Here is a 10,587-nt window from a genome sequence, read left to right as displayed (position 1 = left end):
CATGGGGAGATGAGGTGATGATGATGGTGGGGCCCATGGGGAGATGAGGTGATGATGATGGTGGGGCCCATGGGGAGATGAGGTGATGATGATAGTGGGGCCCATGGGGAGATGAGGTGATGATGATGGTGGGGCCCATGGGGAGATGAGGTGATGATGATGGTGGGGGAGATAGGTGCTGATGATGGTGGGGCCCATGGGGAGATGAGGTGATGATTATGGTGGGGGAGATAGGTGCTGATGATGGTGGGGCCCATGGGGAGATGAGAAGATGATGATGGTGGGGGAGATAGGTGCTGATGATGGTGGGGCCCATGGGGAGATGAGGTGATGATTATGGTGGGGGAGATAGGTGCTGATGATGGTGGGGCCCATGGGGAGATGAGGTGATGATGATGATGGGGCCCATGGGGAGATGAGGTGATGATGATGGTGGGGGAGATAGGTGCTGATGATGGTGGAGCCCATGGGGAGATAGGTGCTGATGATGGTGGGGCCCATGGGGAGATGAGGTGATGATGATGGTGGGGCCCATGGGGAGATGAGGTGATGATGATGATGGGGCCCATGGGGAGATGAGGTGATGATGATGGTGGGGCCCATGGGGAGATGAGGTGATGATGATGATGGGGCCCATGGGGAGATGAGGTGATGATGATGGTGGGGCCCATGGGGAGATGAGGTGATGATGATGGTGGGGCCCATGGGGAGATGAGGTGATGATGATAGTGGGGCCCATGGGGAGATGAGGTGATGATGATGGTGGGGCCCATGGGGAGATGAGGTGATGATGATGGGGGAGAGGTGATGATGGAGGGAGAGGTGATTAACTCTGTGTCCAGGACATAGTTGAAAACGAGAGGTAACTCTCAATGTATTACTTCCTGGTAAAACATTTTTATAAATAAGTAAAATAAATGGTAGTGGTGGGGGGGAGATATGGTGGTGATGATGATGGGGAAGAAGAGGTGATGATGATGATGATGATGGTGGGGAGATGAGGTAATGATCATGATGGTGGGGGTGTCGAGGGACAGGGGATGAGATGATGAGGAGAGGGAGAGATGATTATGATGGGGAGGGGGAGAGATGATGAGGGATGAGGAGAGAGAGGATCCGGTAGAGAATGGGGGAGGGAGAAATAAAATTGCAGTTAGTATTAATATTTAAGGGGTTCTGAAATTTATTTTTGCCCGATGGCCTGTGCATGTCTAGCTACACCACTGATTTGGTCCCCAATTTTTGGACGACATTAGGGCCAGACACAAAGTGAGAATATACCAGAATGCCCCTTCGGAAGGAGAGTCCGTTTGTCAGACCATATGGACTGATCTGTGATAATACCAAACAATGTCAAACAAAAAAGCCCTTTTATCAAAACAAACCAACAGGAGTACTGCCCCGTATGCCTCTCAATCAGGACAAAGGAGGCCTCAATTAGGGAGATTCCCTTTCAGATCACTGGGAGGAAGGTTATCACAATAGAAAAATATAACATCAGACAAATGAGGGTTGAGAATAGTAAACAAAGGACTCTCACTTCCCCTGAGGAAATTGCCATTTTAAATGTAACAAATGTTCTCAAACAGAAAAGATTCAGAATGCTTTCACTGCATTTATATAGTGATCGGGACAGGTTTTTTTCCACCCAGTAATACCCTGTCAATTTAAAACTGAACAATGTGTCTCTCTGACTTCAGAGTTCTAAGCTTGGATATTTAATACCTTATATTCATGTACCTTTGCATGATTAGACTTTGTAGGGTTTCACATTTTTCCCTCTCCGCTTTACCCTGACAGTGTTTGCTGGCTTTATTAGTGAGGTGTACTACTGTTATTTTTCTTAAGTCTGTTCATAGTAACTGAGCTGCTGATCCTATGTGTACGTATTATATACATCTAGCACATTTGTGGCACTCATGTACCTGGGTACGCCTCTACATTTTTCTTGAGGGGTTCCGAGTGACTTCTCCTCATGATTAATGGTCTCCACATCTACTTCACTTATATGTTTGCAGTTGTGCTATGTGATGCACCATCATTTGGGTGCTTTTTCTGTTGATGGTCATCTTTTATGGGTGATTTTAATATTATGTATTTAGTTGTGTATAAATAAATGTGTTTTTATACATTAAGCATACCCTTGAGTGCCCTTGTCCATTGTGGGAGATTGTCTACATAGTCTGTTAGGCTTCTCTTCCTTTTGGCAAAAGTGCAAGGAGCATTGGACAGGCCAAAAACCATTGCTATCCATTGATAGAGATGCCCCTCCCACTTAAACCTGGGGAGTCTCCTGTGGTTTTGGTAGACACCGCATCAAATGCATCTTTTAAGTCTACGATTCTTTGGGAGGCATACCATCCTACCAGCTATTGCGAGGTGGCCAACCTTATTCTCTTATAGACTCTGTTGTCTTGCGTGTTCGGTAATTAGTCCTTCTCCTCCTCTAGGTCCACAACTCCGCAGCCCAGTTGGGTTACTTCTCGTTTAACCTCCTGAATTTGTTCCTCTATAATGTTTGATATGCGTCAGTAAGTCGCTTATGGCCTCTTTAATCTAAAGGAGCTTTAAATCCTCCTGTTGCATACTCCCAGCGCGAGTACTCCAATTCCTCCTCTGTGTCTGACGTATCACATGGCGAAGCAGATACTGATTCGGCCTCGTGGAGCAGGTCTGACTGCTCCTTCATCTCGCAGATCCTGAAAGAGGAGAATTCTTGAGGCTTGTGTTTAGAAGGCATCTTTAAAAAAAATTCTATTATTTGGTAAAGTTAGAGCGTTTTAATGTTTGTCTCACAATGCTAGCAGAGCTCAGTCTTTAAGCAGCCATCTTGTGGAGCCTCAGCCACGCCCCTCCAATTGGATCCATTTTAATATTTTGCTGATGCTTGTGCTGAACACATGTTGAAAATCCCAGGATGATCCTGTGCATACTACAGTAAAGCAGATGCTTAGTTACTCATTCACTAGCTCTGCAGTTCCCATTCATAATGCACTGGGTTAGGGATATACCGGGTCCACAAAATGACTGGGTAACCGGTATCGGGTACCCAGAAAAAATTAAAATTACCCGGCTGAATAACCAGTTATCCAGCAGGGTAATTTTGACTTGCCTGCAGCCGGTGGCAAAGGGTGAGGAGAACCACGAAGACATTGTGGTGGCGGTGGGAGCAGGGCAAGACATCCTTCAGTTGGTGGCAGCAGAGGATGACATTCTTCACAGCTGGTGGTGGTGGGAGAAGAGGAACATTAACATCAAGCACAATATAAAGCAGAGAAACATCTGGAGCGTTACTATAGGACAGTCTTCAGACTTCCGGTGTCTGCCACTGCTACAGCGCAGCTCCTCCCCGGCTGTCCCCTCACCGGCTGTCCTACAGTAACACTCCTGCGTCAGATGTTCCTCTGCTCCTTCCACCACCGGCTGTGAATGATGTTGCCTTCTGCTGCCACCGGCTGAAGAATGTTGTCCTCTGCTGCCACCGCCACAAGGATGTCTTCCACTGCTACACTGCCACCAGGATGTGCCTCACCCTCCGCCGCCGACTGCAGGTAAGTCTCTTCTGCTGCTCTGCGCCTGCCATTCTCCAAGAGGTGGATAGAGGGAGCAGCCCAGAACGGGAATTACCCGGCACCGGGTCCCAGCGCCTAGGGCTGGTTCCGGGTAATTTGCAGGTACTTTAAATATGGCCGGGTACTGGGTAATTTCCGAGTACCCGGTACCTCACTACACTGGGTGCCTGCAAGAAGGTGAATTTTGAATATACTGCAAAACAGGGAAGAAATAGTCCCAAGAAACCACTTGTTTGTGTGCACACTTACATTAAACTTGTAGATAAAGGCCGGTCTATAGGCATAATGTTTATTACATTTAAATATTAAATCTAATATTAAAATTAGGGAGGAGAGGTGGTGGTCTCGGGATAGTGGTGGTGGTGTAAAAGAGGGAGGAGAGAGAGGTGGGGGTGTAAGAGACGGAGAGGGGGGAGAGAAATATATGGGGGAGGATAAGAGGGGGTGTGAAAGATGGAGGGGAGAGAGGCGGGGGCATAAGAGAGGTGGGAATGTAAGAGGGAGAAGAGAGAGGTGGGGTTTAAGATAGGGTAGGACAGTGGTGCGCAAACTTCCTGCGCTCTTCCTGCCTGCCTGCTCTCCCCGTGTCGCGTCCCCCCCTTACCTCTAGTGCGGCGTCAAATGATGCCGCAGGGTCATTTGACGCTGCGTTGCCATGGAGACGCGTGGACTGAAGCCGGGTGAGTTACAGAGACCTTCGCGCTCTGTGTGGGGCCTCTGTGTCCGCAGCACCCCTCAAAAAACGTCTCGGCGCACCCCCCAGTTTGCACATCCCTGGGGTTGTGTGACAGGTGGAGATGTGAGTGAGAGACTGAGGGGGGATTGTGAGAAGGGGGGAGAAATAGAGGTGGGTGAGAGTGAGGAGGTGTGTGAAAAGGATGCTGTTTAAGAGAAAGGGGGTGGGGGTATCACAAGGTTGCCAACATAGGGGGGCCCCGGTCGAAACTCTAGTCCTGGGCCCCAGGAAAGATGTATCGTTCCCACTAAAACACTCCCTGCCCCGTGACGTCTGCGGTCACCTGCAGTGAACCCCAATAAACGTCTCACTCCGCTTCCTAAAGATAAAGGGAGAAATTCTTATTAGGATGACATGCTGATAAGCTGCTGGACTGCTTCACTCTTGGAAATGAGACTTTTACAACTTCGCCTTTACACGAAGTTAAAGCAACGTGTAAATATTGAATAGATGATGCTCAATAAAGTTACTTCCCATGTTGCACTTATTTTCAATGCTTTATTTAAAACCACAATACAGGACTATTAGATTTTTTTATTTAGCAGTTCAACAAGCAAAGTCAAGCACAGTGACAGTATATATAGAGAAATGTATTATCAAACGCCTTTATAATGGACCAACAATGGTTTGACCATCTGAAATGTTGTAGAAAAAATGCATATAATATTTTCATAGTTGAAAGCTGCCTTAAAAGCGTAGACATGGCGAACTGCTGCTAAGATCAGTCAGGTCCTAGAACCCTGTAATATCGAGCCTGCAGCCTTCAATCCACTTAGAGAGGTCTTTCCCTTCGCAGTTATTTCTCCAGCCAACCCTATACATGAAAGGAACATGCAGATTAATCATTAAAGTGAATGAAACGCACGTACATTTCCAGTTAAAATTACATTCTGTATTTAGAGTGTTTTAATAAAGCTGTGATCTCCCAATAAAGTGTTATTGAAGGCTTGGTATTTTCCTCCTGCAAGACATTATGGGCTATAAGCGAAGTGCCTGACATTTGATTTTCTTATACAGGGGGGCAAAACTATTTGAACAGAATATTTATTAAAAAAAAAAAAAAGTTTCTACAATAATTATGTTACAAAGCAGAAAGGTAGAAATAGTATTTTTATGGATAAATATTTTTTCTTTGAAAGAAAATACAGCTGTAAATTTGCAAATAAAATAAAGTAGCGACATTTCAAGTTTGTAACAAAATCTATTTCAATCCAATTTCAACCACAAACATGACAACTAATCCCATGGAATTTTCAAGTTGGATTAGTTCATCATTCACTTTAGATCATGCATATGTTTTTTTATTTTTAATATAACACCTTCTATATACTCTAGTCTAAAGGACTGCACTAGTATTTACAATGTAGTTTATCAAAACAACCGTACATGCAGCTCTTGATAATGTGTAATTTATTACATACCACTAGCTTTGTTTATAGTGTTGACACTTAGTGCGTGCAATGTTAGTTAAATATGTAAACTGTTTTCACACAAAGTACTGTTTCTATATATCACCTTTCTCTAAAGCCACAGCCCTGATAAATTCTACACAAATATTTTTTTTTAATTTTCGAAATTGCCTTTACTTTTACATGTGGAATGTGAGTGGCATATCCTTAGTTTGGAATGAGAACACCTAAACATAAAAGGTACTAAAAGCTGATCTGTTCACCGTTCTCTGTTTAAAGCATTTGTTGCAAAAGGCACCACACTGGAAGTGCCAGTATGCATTTTCGATATATACAATTTCATGTTTGTTTAAAGGTGTCTGGCAGTGGCTTTTAAACTTTTTTTGGTGAAGGAACCCTATAATTATATTGTGAAATTCTGCCGATCCCCCACCCTCTTTAATAGCGCGTCTGAGATCAGATAGACTGTAAGGAACCCCAACCCTCTCTAATAGCGCGTCTGAGATCAGATAGATTGTAAGGAACCCCAACCCTCTCTAATAGCGCGTTTGAGATCAGATAGATTGTAAGGAACCCCAACCCTCTCTAATAGCGCGTTTGAGATCAGAAGCATTGTAATGAACCCCAACCCTCTCTAATAGCGTTTCTGACATCAGATGCATTGTAAGCAGTGGAGGTTTTCCAACTTGGCCTGGGCCCACGGCGGCAAAAATGTGGGGGTAGCATATATCGGTGCTTTACGATCGCGCGGCCGGCAAGCGGCGATTGCTCTTGTGAGCCGGTTAAGTGCCGATCGTACATGCACGATCTACAACGTGACAGCACAGGGATTTGTGTTGCTATGGTGACGTGACGGCGGAGCGACAAATGGCGCTGGAGGAGGAGGACAGCACCAGGTAAGCTCCTAAGGTGGTGTATTTGTAAATTCACCACTAATTGTAAGGAACCCCAACCCTCTCTAATAGCGCGTCTGAAATCAGATGCATTATAAATTATTTTGTATTTGGTACACTTTGCAAATGACATGAAAATTGCAGGGAACACTTCAGGGATGTCCAAGGAACCCAAGGGTAACTAGGGACCCCAGCTGAAAAACACAGGCGTATGGAGTTACTGATGAAACAATAACATTGTATAGTGGTCAATTTCTGTCTATAGAAAGCATACGAAAAAGGACAAGCTTCAGGGATTAGAAATGTATAGTTACTCAGAAACATGATACAGTACAGTACAGAGTACATACCAGGCAGCCATGCCATTAGGATCACTCACAACACGCTTTGCACATTTCACAGATTCAGTGATGTCATCGCTTAGAAATGCTAAGAAGAGAAAAGCATTATTCTGTACTCTGCTTTCACTTGCATATCTATTACTCATGTCATGTGTTTGTAGCTCCCGTCTTCGGTAGATCTTCCGGAAATCTAAATTTCATTTAACACATTCATAATAATTTCAAACTATTTTATGTTTTAAAAGTAGTCTGCAACTCTCCCAGGCAGGGCTCTGTGGGAAACCTCATGTTGTTCTCATCCCAATTATTCAAGTGCCTCGTAAACGTAATCTGCAGAGCAATAACAAATTAAATAGTTCCTGGCAGGATGGAGAAGCACAGGGAGTGACAAATTGTGTGACTGCACAACTGCTTTCTCCTAAGAGAGAGAGGGGTGTCTCTTACGTTCTCCGGAGCAGCCCTCCTCCTGCAGTGACGCGTTGCCATGACAATGCGCCGTCACAACGCCACAACGTCATGACACCGCGATGCTGCAGGTGGAGAGATACTTTGAGGAAAGGCCCCCCCCCCCCCAAAGTCTTGGTGCCTTGGGGTCCCAGAGGGCTTTAATCTGCCACTGGGAAACTCTATGCAAATTAGGCTTGCTTACAAAGAAAAAGAGAAGGCAAAGTGGATATAGAGTACTTATGTACAAACTTATCCAAGGACAACACTAAGAACTACATGTTGAATATTCTACATGACTTTCAGGGATAGTCCTGGAGAATCTAGGCAAGTAGGCAAGGGACAGAGGGAAAGAATAAATGTTAAATGGAGAGTCAAAATAAAAATGTGGAGATAGGATATAAAATCACAGCTGCAGAAGAAAGTGGTGGAATATGCAGTTCTATAATGAGGTTTAGAGGGATGTGGAGTCATTCACTTACCTCTAACATTCGGGAATAATTGTCTCATTACTAGTACATGTTTTAGACTTCTCACACAATACAACTATTATTACTACTCAAGATCCACCGATATCTCCGCCCATCATTCTATAGAGTTTGTTTATTTTCTATGGCCTTTATGACTTTGATCCAGTACTTGAGCACCCAGTTACCACTCCTCTTTGAACCTATAACAAGGGGATGTAAATTCAAATGATACTAAAAACATGCAAACACAGAAGCTACTTTACCACTGCATTCAATCTGGCAGGCATTGTGACTTCTTGGGGTCTTGCCATCATTACACCACCAGCGACTGTTAATTTGAATAATGCCATAATCGGTGCTGTTGTCGATCCGGTTAAAATTTGTTGCCTGCGTGTTAAAGGTGCTCTCAAAGTACGCTGTACAAACCCCTGTGGAGATTATTTTTTTTACAATTATGCCTCGAAATGCACTTATAAATAAAGAACTGCTTTTTTTTTTTAATGCTACCCATTGGAATAATCGTAACATTCTATTATTCTATTTTCTGCTTAAATTGTCGTCAGCAGCTTCAATGTGTGTCCCTCAATTAACAAGAATAGCTCTGATGCACCATGTAGAACCATAGAATTCAAAGAAGGTCTACTATTTTTCTCTCACACAACTGTATGTATTGTTTTACAGCCTGTAATGCTTCACTTCACATAACCCTTTCATTGCCAGAGGGCACTAACCTCTCTGTATGTAGAGGGAACACAGTGAAAGCTTCATAATGTTGAAGATATCCAAGCAACAAATTGGTTAATTTACTGTTGCTGTTATCATGGCTGTATTATAATTTATGATTCACCCCTGCTGTGCACTGCTTTCTGTTCCTTAAATCAGTTCCTTCTACTGTAGAGGCTATCTGCCTTTCATAACCAGCGATATCAATCTTCCCAGCTCTACTCAGTACTAGTTTCATTTAGTGAATGGAATCACAGCAGGTTTTGGTCTCATCTGCCACTATCAAAATGTATTCTTCACAAGTTTGCTGCCCAAAACGGCTACCTTGGCATTTGGATCCACAGAACAAAAATGTATGTTTCGTGCTATTCAAATATCCTTTGAATATATTGAAATCAATAAAATTGGGGTACAAATTCAGAACATGTAAAATTATTGCAAGAAAAATGCCATGGTTGTAGGATATTGTAAACTGAGTACAGTACATTAAATTAAAAATGATTATGAAACGTTAACTATCACTGTAATGCATCTTCTCTATCAAAATCTGGATTGACAAAAGAGAGATATACAGTACACAGAAGACAGAAAGCTTCCACCACACATAGTGACTTACAGTTTGGCAGGCTGTATCCTTTGAAACCATCTAGACCCATCTTTTTCATAGTCCCTGCAAGTTCACATCTTTCAAACACTTTTCCATTTGTAACTGCAAGAGTGAGGAGAAGCCCTCCTAAGATTTGCACTGCAGGCTTCATTGCTGATCTATTGGGAACAGGTGTTGTAACCAAAGACTGCTTGGGTAAAACCTTCTCTCTCGTTGCAGTCCCCAAACTCCACCTCCACAGGAAACAAAAGAAAAAGTAGAACCGAATGAGAGGGCAGTGACATTGCAAAACAATCTTTTGGTAATACTCGTCCTGTTTTTTTTTCTTCCTTTAGAAATAGTAGTGCCAACCCTAGATCTACAGTATATCGTGTAGGTTAAACTAATGGGTATGGGGTAGTGACCTTCTGACAAATGTCTTTCTGAATGACACTTCTTAAAATAAGTACACCCCCACTTTATAGTCTCAGTGTATTTGAATATACAGTAACAGGTTGAAGAGGGCCACGTGCACTAAAATGCGGTTATAACATCTTAGTGTAGCACCTTTCCCCCCCATCCTATGTGAGATAGTGTATTCTGGTGCTGGTGCGTACCTGTGAGGTGGAACAGGAGGCCGGAGATCTCCGCGGTGGTATAGGGAGTACATCAGGACAGGCTATACGAGTGGTTTATCGGTCTGTGGCAGCACCTCCAGCCCAAGAGGTTCCTGGTGCGGCGAGGATGGACCTCAGGGGCACTTCTTCTGTGGGTGGTCATATTCCAAGCAGCACACCAGTGTTGGTATAACTGGGGTTTATTGGGTACACAGCAAGATAACACAGGATACAGTCTCTGAATATAGTACCCAGCTTGAGGCCTTGAATACCCCTCTGCAATGTTCCTTACCCCCTAATAGGTTAAGGCCTTAGCCTACTCCTCCTGGGGAGAGGCTCTCTGCTGCGTAATCATAGCATGGAGGGCAGCCCAGAACTACGCCCAAAATACACACCAACTATAGAAGAAAACCATCTCCTTTCTTGGGGAGTGGCTTGTAAGCCGGCCTTCCTACATTCATAGACCCACCTTACAATAACAGGCTACTCCTAAACTTTATTGCTAACACACACAAAGCAATATAACAGACCCTGCATGAATTACTCCCAACACTGCCCACTCTTTATTGGGACTTAGCGTTAGAGGGGCCAGGGAATCAGTAGTCCAAGGGGACTTGGCTACATTAGCTCTAATTATTGTACCACACACTAGAGGGCTTATTCTAACCTCATACGTATCCCGTCAACCTCCCTCCCTCCTGTGCCCTTTGGAATGCACGCTCCCTTTCTAACAATTTCATTTTTGTGCATTACTTTTTATTTTTCTCCCTCTCTGCTCCTATTTGCTACAACTGAG

At 43.9% G+C, this 10,587-nt stretch overlaps 1 protein-coding gene across 1 annotated transcript; it reads right to left on the bottom strand.

Annotated features, from left to right (window-relative positions):
- Window positions 1–4,786: 4,786 nt before the first annotated feature.
- LYZ (lysozyme) lies at window positions 4,787–9,962 on the bottom strand. Its single transcript, XM_075600297.1, has 5 exons — window positions 9,792–9,962; window positions 9,205–9,428; window positions 8,129–8,293; window positions 6,961–7,039; window positions 4,787–5,122 (listed from the first exon to the last, which is right to left on the bottom strand). The coding sequence occupies exons 1-5, from the start codon at window positions 9,842–9,844 to the stop codon at window positions 5,041–5,043; spliced, it is 603 nt and encodes a 200-aa protein (XP_075456412.1). The 5' UTR covers window positions 9,845–9,962; the 3' UTR covers window positions 4,787–5,040.
- Window positions 9,963–10,587: the final 625 nt, after the last annotated feature.

This window comes from Ascaphus truei, chromosome 5, assembly GCF_040206685.1.
Source record: "Ascaphus truei isolate aAscTru1 chromosome 5, aAscTru1.hap1, whole genome shotgun sequence".
Classification (NCBI taxonomy): domain Eukaryota; kingdom Metazoa; phylum Chordata; class Amphibia; order Anura; family Ascaphidae; genus Ascaphus; species Ascaphus truei.
This window is presented reverse-complemented; position numbering and strand designations above follow the sequence as displayed.